General features: G+C 36.6%; 1 protein-coding gene across 1 annotated transcript in view; it reads left to right on the top strand.

Moving 5' to 3' along the window:
* Znf638 (zinc finger protein 638) overlaps nt 1-15,285 on the top strand; it is a 121,414-nt gene that overhangs the window by 59,235 nt on the left and 46,894 nt on the right. Inside the window, 2 exon segments of the mRNA XM_029479015.1 lie at nt 3,124-4,621; nt 9,430-9,522. Of these exon segments, the coding sequence (XP_029334875.1) occupies nt 3,124-4,621; nt 9,430-9,522 (1,591 nt within the window).

Below are 15,285 nucleotides of genomic sequence, written 5' to 3' on the forward strand. Positions count from 1 at the left end.
TAAGTACNCTGTAGCTGTCTTCAGACACTCCAGAAGAGGGCGCCAGATCTCGTTACGGATGGTTGTGAGCCACCATGTGGTTGCTGGGATTTGAACTCTGGACCTTTGGAAGAGCAGCCGGGTGCTCTTACCCACTGAGCCATCTCACCAGCCCTTGGCTATATTCTTGATGTTAATGCCAATATATGTTGTCTTTTGGTTCCTGTTTTTGTTACATTGCTTTCAGGTTTATCAGTATCATTCTTAAATTTAGGTTTTGTTTCTTTTATTTATTTTAAGATTTAGTTTTATTTTGTGTCAGGGTGTTTTTCCTGTATATGTGCATATGGATACAGCATCTGTGCAGAGCAGAAGAGGGTATCAGATCCCCTGGACTTAAGTTGTAGACAGTTATGAGCTGATATGTATTCAAATTCTGAGAATTAAACTTGGGTCCTCTAGAAGAGCAGCCAATGCTCTTAAATGCTGAGCCATTTCTTGAGCCCCAGAAGGTGTATTTTCTTTGTTAGGGGCATACCTTAATTTTTAATGAGAGGTCTCGAAGACAGTTGGTAAAATAGCTGCTGTCTGTATTCTGTAAATATATTATTCATATCACTGTAAGGCCAGAATGCTAGGTACTCTAGAAAATATATAGGTTTTTGCCTTTAAAGAACTTAAGTATAGTACTTTTTAGCTTATTTTTTAAGGAGCAGATAAAAACAAAGTTGTTCTTAGAAATGAGTCCACTGTGACAGAGGTAAGCTAGTTTCTGGAATTTGTTACAGATAGTATTTTTAAAATAGTGAATTTGCCGGGCGGTGGTAGTGCATGCCCAGCACTTGGGAGGCAGAGACAGGTGGATTTCTGAATTCAATGCCAGCCTGGTCTACAAAGTGAGTTCCAGGACAGCCAGGGCTATACAGAGAAACCCTGTCTTGAAAAACAAAAAGCAAAAAACAAACAAAAACAAAAAAACAAAAACAAAAAATACCCAAAACCCCATAAATAAATAAATAAATAAATAAATAAATAAATAAATAAATAAAATAGTGAATTTGTATCTGCTGTTGGTAAATTCATAGCCTGGCACAATTTCTTATTATTTTCTTCTAGCTTGAAATCTGAGGGCTAGGGAGATATTTCAGTAGGTAAAACACTCATCTACACACATGCATAGATTAATGCATACAGAGATTTAAAAATTAATTTCTGTACAGTAATAATGATGCTTTGTAGTCTTTCAAATACGTGAACAAATATTTGAGGTTCTTCTGAATAGGTTTTTATATATTTGGGGGAAAAATCTTATAGTGAGCAAGTAGCTTCACTTGATTCTTGGAAAAGAGCATGCATGTTATTAGCACAAAACATAGGCTACAGATATCAAACAGGGCTCAAGCAATAATTAAGAAAGGATGAAAGGATGTTGGCACTCAGCTTCAGTGGTCAAGGAAAATTTGATGGAAGTTAACCAAACAGAATAGGTATAAAATCAAAAAAGTTAGTACCCATGGCAAGTTGTTTGCTTTAATGGGAAGAGAAAGGCCTAGCTGGAGTAAATGCCTGGTAAATTACAAAAGTAGATACAGATTGGCTAGATTGGTTGGACATTACACATAAAGAGCCAAGAAATAGAAGGGTGATATTATTCTCTTAGGTGTTTGAACAGGAATAATGTAGTGAAAATGTCCTTTTACAAAAATTAAAGAAATGGAGTGTATGGCGAGGTGTGGCTCAGTGGTAGAGTGATTATTAGGTCTCAGCTTTGGGAAAAAATATATTGGCAGTATGCAAAATGGTTGGATGTGATGAGGGAGAATGTTAGCCAAATAAATAGTTTTACCCAAAATTACTTTCATTTACAAGCATAACTAAAGCACCAGGACTTGTATCCCCAGAACCTAATGAAACTAGCTGGAGCTGAATTCAGGTTTTCCCAACACTCATATGGGACGACTCACAAACACCTGTAACTAGTTCAGGGGGATCTGATACCTCTAGCTTCCTCATGCAGTCAGACTTACATGTATGTAATTAAACACATGGATATATTTTAAAATACACGAAGAGGGACTCTATGGCTGCTGTCCTTGGTCCTGAACAAGAGCTGACGTCCTGGTTCTCTTTGAAGGTGATTAGACTTGGCAGTGTAGCAATGTGTGGAGTTGGTTGGTAACCATGTTTAGGAAATCTAATGTCTGAGACTTGCAGGATAGTGTTGTTTGCATCTGTTAAATGGTTGTGAGCATCAATTGTAATTAAGTCTGGTTTTGATTTCAATGCAAATCCCAGCATTGCATTCCTATGTGTTACTTAATCTCTTAGTGTAAAACTATGCATATTTCTGGGACTTGTGAGAACTAAACGACTAAATTCATGTAAAATGCTTAGGACAGCAACTACAACATGGACATTTTCTCTAAAGTTAATCATTGTTACCTATGTATTTTGTCTGTATTCTCAACAATTGAAAGAACAACAACAAAAACCCTAACTGGTTTTGTTACCATGTTATATTGTGTATTATAAGGAGTCCCATGGTCCACCACCTCCTTGTTAAAGACTTTGTAATTAGATTCCTGGTGACACATTTTTTTCTTTACCAGAAACAACTGTTCAATAACAGAAATATAAGTATAGCTTAATTGCCATGTGGAATCTAGTAGATGTGAAGGCTGATTCCAAGGAAGAATGTGTCTTTCAAAAATGGGTCTAAATAAAACTTTAAAGTTACAGTTCTTTCATGTCTGATCACACACATAGTGAGTGTGTGTTTATTTCTAAGAATCTTAATGCCTTCGTCTTTTTTTTCAGTATAAAAGCACAAAATAAATCCTCAGTCTTTTTCAAGATTATGTAAAAGGACTTGTGAATTACATCTCAGCACCTAGGACAGCACCCAGTACAGCTCGGCAATGTTCATGAACTCTGGCTTGAGGTTTGGGGTTTGTGTTCTGGATTCAGAAAAGAAGAGAAAGTTTTAGAGGAAATTTTAAATCTTTGTAAGCCCTTACTCTAAAAGTATATGCAATGCAAAATGGTATCATGGCTTGATTTCAAAATGTTTTACTCTGGCTGTAGAACCCACTGCATGAAGCAGTTTGAGTTAAAATGATCTAATATTTGTGTTTTAACTTTCAGCTTTGTGTTATTCTTGGAAAATTTCGCACCACTTGTGAATTCCTTGAGCCTGGGCATTGCAAACCCACTTCTGTTGGGCCCATCTCCTTTGCACTTTGCTCAGATTAAGACTCAGTTGGCGCTTCAGCAGCTGAATGCCGTTGCCTCCCATGGTTCAACACCACCTTATACTTTTTTAAATCAGGCATTCTTGAAAGTAGCCATGTCGAGACCCAGGTTTAATCCTCGAGGGACCTTTCCACTTCAAAGGCCACGAGCACCTAATCCTCCTGGGATGAGGCCTCCAGGACCATTTGTGAGGCCTGGCTCTATGGGTCTTCCAAGATTTTACCCAGCAGGGAGAGCCCGTGGAATTCCACACAGATTTCCTGGCCACGGATCTTATCAGAACATGGGACCACAAAGAATGAATGTTCAGGTAACTCAACACCGAACTGATCCAAGATTAACCAAAGAAAAATTGGATTTTCCTGAAGCACAACAGAAGAAGGGGAAGCCTCATGGTAGCCGGTGGGATGATGAGTCTCATATAACTCCACCGGAAGAAGTGAAACAGAGCTCTGTAACCCAGGTTACAGAGCAAAGTCCTAAAGTACAGAGCCGCTACACAAAAGAGAGTGCTTCAAGTATTTTAGCAAGTTTTGGATTATCAAATGAAGATCTAGAAGAACTTAGCCGCTATCCTGATGAACAGCTAACTCCTGAAAATATGCCATTAATATTGAGGGATATAAGAATGCGAAAAATGAGCCGCCGATTACCTAATTTACCTTCTCACAGCAGAAATAAGGAAACACTTAGTAATGAAACAGTTTCAAGTAATGTGATTGATTATGGGCATGCAAGCAAATATGGTTATACAGAAGATCCACTTGAAGTACGTATTTATGATCCTGAAATTCCAACTGATGAAGTAAAGAATGAATTTCAGCCTCAGCAGAGCATTTCTGCAACTGTTTCAACTCCAAATGTGATATGTAATTCTGTGTTTCCTGGTGAAGATGTGTTTCGTCCGATGGACTTCCCTGGTGAGTCCTCCAGTCAGTCTTTTTTCCCAGTTGAGAGTGGAACCAAGATGTCAGGCTTACACATTTCAGGACAGTCAGTCCTTGAACCTGTAAAATCCATCAGCCAGTCTATTAGCCAAACAGTTAGCCAGACAACGAGCCAGTCTCTGAATCCTCCATCTATGAACCAGCCATCCTTTACATTTGAATTAAATTCAGTTTTACGCCAACAAGAGAAGTCTGTGATCAGTTCAGCTGATGCACTTGGTGGACCTAGAGGAAGTAAGAATTACCAATCAGAGGCTGACTTGCCTATTCGGTCTCCCTTTGGGATTGTGAAAGCTTCATGGCTACCAAAGTTTACAGAAGCTGGTGCCCAGAAAATGAAGAGACTGCCAACCCCTTCTATGATGAATGATTATTATGCAGCATCTCCAAGAATATTTCCACATTTGTGTTCTCTGTGTAACGTAGAATGTAGTCATTTGAAGGTGAGTGTTTTTTAAAAGATTGCTGTACAATGATGCTCAGTGCCCAGGTTTTCTCTAAATTCTGTTATGTGTGCTGCTGTTAACAAAGCGTTAGCAAAGTGCAACCACAGCACCTACTTGTAATCGTAAGTAACCTTAAGTACTGAGATGAGCGTTTGGGTTTCTACATCCTGTTACTTGGCATACTGTATAGTTTGCCTTTATTTTGAACTTAAGTTATTCCATTTATATAGCATCTAATTTTTCTAATGAATTGTGTACTCATAACACTGCTACATGGGAAAGTATGTTTAAGATTTATTAGGATAAAAATATAAAACTCATTTGTAACATACTTTTAAGGACAATATATCTTCTAGCCCCGTGCATACCTGTGCTAAAGATCTTAATGTTGCTTTAAGTGTTTTCTGATTTTTGTATGGACCAGTAATTTTTTTTAGTGTTTCTTGAGAAGGCGCTTTTAAAATAATTTCATAATAGAATGATTCAGGATATAAAGATGATTATGATTATGGAACCAGCCATGAGCTCAGAAAATAGAGTAAAATGCTGGAAATTCAGAGAGAAACATCCAAAATATATGTTTAAGGTATCTTTGTGGTTCGCGTAGACAGAAGGAGAAATTTGCACAGATGCCGAGGAATGGTATTATGTAGTGTATGCTGTTTGATAATAACTATTGGTAAATTTGAGCAGGAACTACCACATTCCCCCTTTTTAACATACGTGTATAGGAACCACTGATTCTTTTGTTTACTAATGTAGTTTTTAGGTAAGAATGGTAGGGAGGAGGGAACGTACCTTAAGAAGCTTTAATTTCAAGCTTTAGCCTGGAATTGGCTGGGTAGCTTGAAGAGGTAGGTTTACTTATGTGTAGGTTTTTAGTTCTTTTGTTATTTTTTTTTCTCTGCAAATACTGCCACTTTATTGTCTTTGTATTCATTTATCAGTTTTCAGTCAGTGATCTAAAACCTGAATTGGTTGCTTTTGTCTTCAGGTTAACTTTAGCAAAAGAAAACATCATTCTGGGCTGGGAGTGTATTCAGGGGTAGAGCACATGTTTAACACATACCAAGCCCTGGGTTCAATCAGAAAGCAGCAATCTATCCATAGAAAATTATGCTGGATTTTAGTACAGTAGTAGTTGCCTTATTCCATCAAAGAGAATAGATGTCATTTGTTACTCAGAAAAAAATCTCAGAATAATTTATTCATAGAGTTTGTAATCTGTAGGTAGCTCTGGACAGAGTATTGGATGCTCTTCGCTATTGTAATTGGGCATACCACTAACTCTCCCATTTATTTTGAACTGTTAATCAGTCTTAATGAGTTGAAGAAAATACATCTTAAAGAACTTGCATTTTTTTTTTTTGTATTGTAGAAAATACACTATTTTTAGTATATTTACTGATTTAGATTTGTGCGTGATTGTTCAGTAGATGCTGGTGCAGACAGAAGTAAAGAACTATAAAATTTAATTGTTTTGTAAAACAGTTTATACAGTCTCATCAAGGGAAAAAAAATACCCGCATACCTGAAAGTTAGAAACAAATAGTTCGGTGATATTTAGCCATTTGTGCATGCCACAGGGGAAAGATTTATTATTTCTACATTGATTTTAGATTTGTAGTGGTCAGTCTGCATTACAGTACCTATAGATTAGCTAGCAATTTGTGATGAAAAAGAAAAACTAAGTATACTCTTATATTTTATAAGACGTTATAAGACTCTTATAGCCTAGTTAGATAAGACTGAGAGGGTGATAGTTATCAGCTGTACTAAGTTTGTTTGGAACAGAATGACCTGGTAGGGAGGTATTTATAGAATAGTTTGAGGACAGTTTTAAATGATGAGAAGGGTTAAATATGCCTATTTAAAGAGGAAGTGGCATTCCAGATGGGAACAGCAGCATTCAGAGAGGCAAAGGTTCTTAGAAGGAGAAGGCTTATGGTAGGACACAGTGAAGAACTTACTAGAAAGACCTTGAAAAGCTGTTATCAATTTAGATTTCACATGGAAGATATTGGAGAACTAATTAAATTCTTTGGTATGTGAAGTGACACATTGAAAATGTTTCAGGGAGATTTCAGTGTAGATGAATAGGAAGAAGGGAGATGGGGTAGGCTAGTTAACTGGAAGTTTCCCTAGATATCAAGTCTAAGGTGGAGAATCCTGCATTAACAAGATAGAATAAAATTTTGAGAGCAGAGAAAGATCATTTAGTCATTAAAAAACACCTCTTTTAGATTGTGGAGATGGCTCAATGAATAAAAGCACTTCCCACACAAGTGTGAGGACCTGAGCTCAGATCTTCAGGGTCCATGTCAAAACTCAACAGTCTGAATATTTGCAGCAATCCTAGTACTCATATTGGGAGATGGGTAGATAGAGACCAGAAAACTCTTCAGAAGCTTGCAGGCTAGCTAGCCTGGTGTATGCAATGACAAAACCACATGGACTCTTTCTCAAGGTGGAAGGTGAGGACTGACCTCCAAGGTTGTCTCTTACTACCATAAGTTTGCCATAGCTTGTCTTGTATACTGTGAGTTAACATACATTGTACATATATGCACATGCTTTGCTCCTGGTCTTTATAATCAGCATAACAGATTGGGGCTCATCTAACTAAAGAATTCCTCATGGATTGATGGACAATGCTAGCATGTGAATGTGGATTTAGATGTACAAGTTGCTTCTTGTTTCCATGATATATTTTATTGCCTTGTGTATGTATGTATTTGTGACATTAGAAATATATAGCCAGTAATTGTGAATTTCTAATTTCAGGCTTTTTCCTACCAAGTAAATCCTACAATCTTTGCTTCTGATATATAATTTGAAAATGCAATAATAGCATGTAGAATGCATTTTCTCACAAACTGAAGTTCAGGTTTTAAAGGAGTTTGCCTTGATTTCTTGTAACCTTCTGATTGAAATAACTTGATTCAAGAAAATCCCCCTATTTATATACTTATTTATATATTTTGTATGTATGTCAGTGTGGCCACATGTGTCCATAGTGAGTCTGTGGAGGTCACAATATTGTGAGAGTCTGGCTGTCTCCTTTCATCATGTGGGTCCAGATTGGGATTGAACTCTGGCAACATCGGAAACAACTTTTTTTTTTTTTAAGCTAGTCAGAGGAGGGTAAAAAACAAGCTTTGGTAGAAGTCAGTGTTGTCATAGTTTGATTTGGAGCCAGCCCAAGTTCTTGGACCATCCTTGTTTCTCAGGTCATTCTTTTTCCTATAGAAGCAGTGCTGCTTTTGAGCAGGTATCTGGATACTGTCATCATGAAGCCTAGAAATTGGGGTTACATAGTTATATTTACTAAGCTTTGGGTTATCAAGAAGGATGCCTGTTGAAAGTCAGTGTGCATGTGTGAATTGAATTAGAGAAAGCAGGGCAGTGACCACCTTCAGCTTACACAGGTATCATAAAGAAGCATATTTGTTATCATTTCTTTGTATGTGTTTCAAGCGAAGCTCAAAATCAGATTTGGGGGTGTAATCTGGATTTAAAAATGTTGGCAACTATTCAAATAAAAGATTTTATGGTACAAATAAATCATGCCTAATTTCCTGCCTGCCAGTGTGTCTATTTGGTAAAAAAAAAAAACGATACCTCATTTATATCAAAGACATGGGTTGGGCACTGCTGTGGACTCTTGATTGCTGGTTTCTTTTAGCTTTCTGTTTGTAGCAATGATGAGGGTAGCAGACATTTTGTTTTCACAGTGTACAATTAATCTAGGAAGTTTAATGAAATCCTTTAGTTTGCTAAAACTTATATACACTGTTGAAAGTAACTTGACTTTCAGGTAGTTCTTGCCAAGGTAGAATTTAGAATTAAAGTCAACTGTAGTTTAATTGTGGAGGCTTTGTTTTTAGGGATGATAAGAAGTAAAGTATTTTTGAAGTGGAAATAAGAAGTTTTTCTCAGAAGGTTTTAAAACACAGAGCTGTTTAGTGAGGGTCGGTTTTTGTCTTTTTATTTTCCTTCCCAGCTACTGGAGGAAACAATCAAATACTGAGTAATAAACTGGATGGTTTGAACTAATTAACAGATTGTTTCACCTTGGAGATTATTATAGTAAAAACTGTATTGTCTGCCCTCTCTTTTAATCAAATACATCTTCTAGGAGCTAATTATTGTTACACATTGTAATTTTAAGACACTTATTTTTAAACAGTGTATAAGAAAGCATTTTTTTTTGTTAATTATAAAGCTGTATATATGTAAGGGGTAGCATGCCTTTGAAATGGTGTTATTTTCCTTTAAATCTTGAAAATAGATTTGATAAGTGGTAGGTTTTACTATTTTACTAATCATTTCCCCCAATATAATGAGTATTTTGTTTGGAGTGCCACTAGCCTTTTAGCTCATGTGTTTGGTGGTTAGTGTCATTTGCCTGACCTTAGAGAAGGAAGCCACTGGACTACTTGAAAAAAAATTCGTTGTTTTTTTTTTTTTTTTTTTTTTTAAGTGTTTTTATATTTGAGGTGTTATTTTTTTTTAATTTATGCTTTTCTTCAAGTCTAAATATATGTGCATTTCAAAATGAATGTTTTGATTCTTGATTCAAGAAATATTTATGCTAAATATTTTTTTAAATGGAATTAATATCGTATGGGGTTAAATGTATTTGTTTGGAGGACTTTAATTTTTGTTTGTATAAATTCTGTTATATCTAAGTGCTATTTCTGATTAGATTTGTAAATTTCTCAAATATTCTTTGTTATTTAAAAAAGCCTAATTGATTTGTCTGCTTGAAGATTGTTTTAATTCAGCCTTCTTTTTTACAACAGGACTGGATTCAACATCAAAATACCTCCACCCACATTGAGAGCTGTCGGCAGCTACGGCAACAGTAAGAATAGTTTCTTCCCTTCTTTACAAGCGTGATAATATGTTAGATACTTTAAAGCTATTGCTTATTTAAAATAATAATCTTAGAAAACTATATTTAGTTTTCCAAAAGGAGAGTTTCATGTGATCTTTCACTGACTCCTTCCTAACTTATTAATCTCTAGTAGGTAATTATAGACTTTTTAAAATTGATTTTTTTTTTTTTTGTCTCATTTGCCATTTCTAGAATGGTTGAGAACAGATAGCATTCTTTTCTATTATCTTGGGCCATTTCTCAAAGGTTGCATAATTAAAAACTAACTCAGACCATATGCTAGTATTTAATTTCCATTATAAAGACTTTCTCTGTCTTAGGACCTGTTTTTAGAATGAAGCTTTTTAAAAAAAGATTTATTATATCTAAGTACACTGTAGCTGTCTTTAGATACACCAGAAGAGGGTGTCAGATCTCATTACGGATGGTTGTGAGCCACCAGGTGGTTGCTGAGATTTGAACTCAGGATCTTCAGAAGAGCAGTCAGTGCTCTTAACCGCTGAGCTATCTCTCCAGCCCCTTATTTATTTATTTTAAGTATATGAGTACACTGTAGCTGTACAGATGGTTGTAAGCCTTTATGTAGTTGTTAGGAATTGAATTTAGGACCTCTGCTCACTCCGGTCAAACCTGCTCGGTCCCTGCTCTCTTCAACCCAAAGATTTATTTTTATAAATCAGTACACTGTTGCTGTCTTCAGATGCACCAGAAGAGGGTGTTAGATCTCATTACAGGTGCTTGCTAGGATTTTAACTCAGAACCTTCAGAAGAACAATCAGTGCTCTTACCTGTTGAGCCTGCCCAGAATTTATAATCCTCTTTCCCTTTGAATAACAGTTAAATTGTTTCCCTAACATCGTTAAATAGTTCTAGTCACCAGCCTGATATTCTCATGGATTTTGAGATTATTCAGGACTTTTTGAGTAAAAAGTCATAAACCTAACTCAAAATACAGTAAACTCTGTTGAAAAAAATTTAGATTGTTTACTAATTTTAGGTGTATGAGTGTTTTGTCTGCATATCTGTTTATGCCACCACAAGCATTCCCGGTTACTTCAGAGGTCAAAAAAATGTCAAATCCCCCTGAAACTGGAGCTGTGGGTGGTTGTGAGCCACTATGTGGATGCTGACACCTGAACCCAAGGCATCTGTAAGAGCAACAAGTGCCCTTAACCACTAGTTAGCTCTCCAGCATCCACAGTTATTCTTAGAGGAAGAGAATTAGTCCCTCTGACTGGGAAGTTGTAGAGAGTAGCTCTAGTTGCAAGAACAGCTGAATTTTAAGTCAAACAAAAATAAGTGTAAAGAATACTTCCATTTCTTGGCCTTGCTCTGGTCTTAAGAAAACTTATCTGCATAGTAGATAGTTCCTGTAGTTTTTGGACTCTAGTGAACTATAGAGCTGGTAATTTCAGGAGCTGGTCTGTGTTTTGGTTTGAATTTTTTGTTTGTTTGTTTGGACCAGGGTCTCTTTGTAGTCCAGGTAGCCTTGAACTTCCTGCCTCAGCCCTTTAAATTCTGGAATTATATGCCCCACTTCCCCTTTTCCCCTTGTTTTCTTTTTTCTCAGTAACTTGTTTAAAGACCCATTGTCTTTGTCTAGACTTGTTTTATAGTGGCTTTAGTAGTAAGATACACAGCTTTTGTTGCATGTGCCCACTATTCCTGCTTTGAGAGTAAGAGAACCCCTTCATGAATCATGTGGACTTTAAGAGTAGAGGCTTGAACCCTTTAATCAACAGCACTTAGGAGGCACAGGCAGTTGGATCTTTATGAGTTCAAACTCACCCATAGAGGGAGTTCCAGGACAGAAACCCCGTCTCAGCCCTCCCCAAGACCCTCCCTGCCCCCCTCCCCCCAAAAAAGAAAAAGAAGTAATTTATTGCTAGAATTGAATATGCCTTTCTATCACTCTAAACAGAGAATCAATCCCTCCTAAGGAGTGAGTTACCTGCTGTAATAGTTATTAATGCTAATACCATGATCTAGTTACATGAAATGCTGTTAATTTACAAGAACAAATAACATGTGTGTGCATTTAATTTTCCCATCTCTCCTCCCCATGCATATCCCCTTTAAAGTGTTTTGTATAGAGAGCTTTTCCCTTGTGTACATAGGACCTTGATTTTTCAACTGCTTTTCAAGCTTTCCTCTTTTAATGCTTTATCCCACTCTATATTATTCAGGTTGTGTTCTCCTGTAATGTTTTTTCATGGTTTCTCCTCCACTGCAAAATATTTACCAAGTTAAATATTTTTAATTATCACCTTTATTCTTTGTTCTCCTAAGCTGCATTGAGTTCTATATACTATATGTATATACTATATGTAGTTCACATTGATACATGCTTAGTATTTTTAGTCTTTAAGGCTTATGTTTTCTTCCTCTGTCTTTTTTAGCTTTTTCTGGGTTATATAGAACAAGGAGTAGCTGAGGGAAAAAAAAGTCACATTGTGCCATAATTTTATTATTAAACACAGATATACTGTATCATATGCTAGATATACTGACTGCTTTATAATATATGCTTGATTTAGTCTTATCATTACCCATGATACATAAACATGCTTATTGCTGATTTCATCCAAATGAGGAAATGGAGGCACAGGGAGACAGTTTCCCCACTATTATAATACTCATTAATATAATATTTAATGAGTTTATATAGCTCATGCCCCTTTGTTCTTTTTTTTTCTTTAGTTTTTTTTATACATTTAAAAAAAAAGATTTATTTATTTATTTCATGTATGTGAGTACACTGTTGCTGTCTTCAGACAACCAGAAGAGGGCATCAGATCCCATTATAAATGGTTAGTGGGACTTGAACTCATGACCTCGGGAAGAGCAATCAGTGCTCTTAACCACAGAGCCATCTCTCCAGACCACTCTTTAGTATTTTAATATGAAAAAATTTCAAGTCACAGAGAAGTTGGTATGAAATACTATATTAAATTTTTTCATTTTCACTAGTTGTTAACATTTAGCTAGCTCATTTATTCAAATTTTATGTTTGTCTTCTAAGAATAAGGAAGATTTTTCATAGCCACAGCACACCACGTTAAGAACATTAACACTAACTCCACAGTACCTTCTAATACACAAGCCTGATTCAGAGCCTTCCAGTTGCTTGTAGAAGTCCTTTTGTAACTGTTATTGACAGCACCCATCTGTACCCCCAATCCTAGATTCTGCCAAAATTCATAATCTGGAAAGACTTCCCTCCCTCTTCGTGTCCTTCCCTGGCGCTTTCACAACGTTGACCCTTTTTTTTTTTTAAATGTGTGGCGATTGTCTTTTGAATGTCTCATATTCTCTACTTTTGTGTTGTTCATTAATAAGTTAAGGTTGACTGTTTTTGTCACAAATATTTCATAGATGATACATATGCTTAGCTTGTTGTTAGTCATCAACTAGTTTGTTTGTTTGTTTGTTTGTTTGTTTGTTTGGTGGGGGTGAGACTTAGACCTATTACTGACTTTCTAGGGATGTGGAAAAGCAGATATGCAACTTATTTCATTTTTTTTTGAATGGTAGGCAGGTAAGGGAAAAGGAAATTCAGAGTGTTGTTGGGTTAGCTTTTTCACAACATCTGAAGCATACAGATACAGCAACAACAAGAAAATGCATTACCTTTTCCAAAGATTTTGACTTGATTTACTTTTTTGAAAGATAATTTGTTGATCATCCGTCACTTATTATTTTTTGTGCAAGTTATAACCTGATTCCTGGGTCCTTCCTAATTTGCTTCTTCTAAGGTTCTTAACCTGTAGGCTGAAAACATTGGAAAACACAGATATTTACATAAATGCATAACAGTAGCAAAATTGCAGTTATGAAGTGACAATACATTTTTATGGTTGGGTTCACCACAACATAAGTAATTGTATTAAACAGTCACAGCATTAGGAAGATTGAAAATCACTGTTTTAAAGGAATCTTTCTAGGTTGTCTCCTTTTTTTTTTTTTTTTTTTAAGATTTATTTATTTATTATATGTAAGTACACTGTAGCTGTCTTCAGACACTCCAGAAGAGGGAGTCAGATCTTGTTACAGATGGTTGTTAGCCACCATGTGGTTGCTGGGATTTGAACTCTGGACCTTTGGAAGAGCAGTCGGGTGCTCTTACCCACTGAGCCATCTCACCAGCCCGGTTGTCTCCTTTTTATTGTCTCTGTTATTTCTGTGCTACAGCAACCGGTACCTGGAGTAGGACCATTTGGGGTTTGCCTCTGGGTTCTACTTTTGTTCTATCATGTGAGCATAAAGTCCAGGCCTACTAATATACTCCTCTCCTCTCCTCTCCTCTCCTCTCCTCTCCTTTCATTCTTTCCTTTATTCTTTCTTTCATTTGAGACGGGTTCTCTTTATGTAACCCTGGTTGATCTGGAACTTATTTATGTAAACTAGATGGTCTTGAACCCATAAAGATAATGTCTATCTACCTCTACAATGCCAAGATCAAGTTTTTAAAGAGCTTCCTAAAATGCTGTCTTTTCTTTCAATTCCTCTTTCTTACATAAATTTTTCCAAGTTCTGCTGGATATAACTTAAAGAGTTTGATATAATACTGTGTTCTGGGTGTTTCAACAGAAAGTATAAAAATTGTATGTCCTCTGGAGCTTTGTTTTTAAGTTATGTACATGAATATGTGCCAGTACATGGATATGTGCATATGAATATAAGTACCTATGAGGCCAGAAACGCAGCTCCTCCTGAAACTAGATACGGGTGCTCCTCTTCAAGAGAATGCCTTTTGGGTTGGAGACTTGGCTCAGTGGTTAAGAGCACAGACTACTACTCTTCTAGAGGTCCTGAGTTTGATTCCCAGCAACCACATGGTGGCTAACAACCATCTGTAATGGGATCTGATGCCCTCTTCTGGTGTGTCTGAAGACAGCTATAGTGTAGTCATATGCATAAAATAATAAATAAGTCTTTAAAAAAGGAGAGAGAATGCCTTTTTAACCTTACCAAGCCTTCCTCTATCTACAGTTTTATAAAAATCGGTGAGATTCTTTTTCTTTATTCTCTCTCACTCTCCCCGCCTACCCCCCTCCCCTGTCTTTTTCTGTGTGTATAGGCTTCTATTGGCCACAGGTCAGTGTTGGATGCTTTGATCTTAGAGCTTTCCACCTACTTTCTTGAGACAGGATTTTTCTCAGTGACCTGCTGGTCATAATTAGACTGAATGGCTAGTGAGCCCAAGTCATTGGCATGTCTCTACCTCCACCACATTGAGATTACAAGCACACAGCTTGTAGTGCTCAACTTTTTACATGAGTTTAGAGCTCAAATTCTGGTCTCCTGTCTTGTGCAGCAAGTTCTTTACAGACTAAGCTATCTTCTCAGCCTGTATCTCACATGACACATAGTTTAGTCGGTCTCTGACTTACCATGTAGATCAGTGGTTCTCAACCTTCCTAATGCTGCTACTTTTCAATATAGTTACTCATGGTGTGGTGACTGCAACCATAAAATTATTTTTGTTGCTACTTTATAACTAATTTTGCTACTGTTATGAGTTGTAATGTAAATATCTGGTAAATGACCCCTGTAAAAGGGTTACTTGACCTCCCAAAGGGGTTAAGACCCACAAGTTGGGAAAGGCTGATGGTAGATGAAGATCTTGAACCCTCAGTTCTCTTGTTTCTACCCTCCACATGCTTGGAAAGCAGGTATGCACCGCCATGCCTATCATCTATCTTTGCTACTTTCTGTTTACTGCTACCTAGACTTAATTTTTTTTTTTTTTTTTTTTTTT

The sequence above is a fragment of the Mus caroli genome, chromosome 6 (assembly GCF_900094665.2).
Source record: "Mus caroli chromosome 6, CAROLI_EIJ_v1.1, whole genome shotgun sequence".
In the NCBI taxonomy this organism is placed as follows: Eukaryota; Metazoa; Chordata; class Mammalia; order Rodentia; family Muridae; genus Mus; species Mus caroli.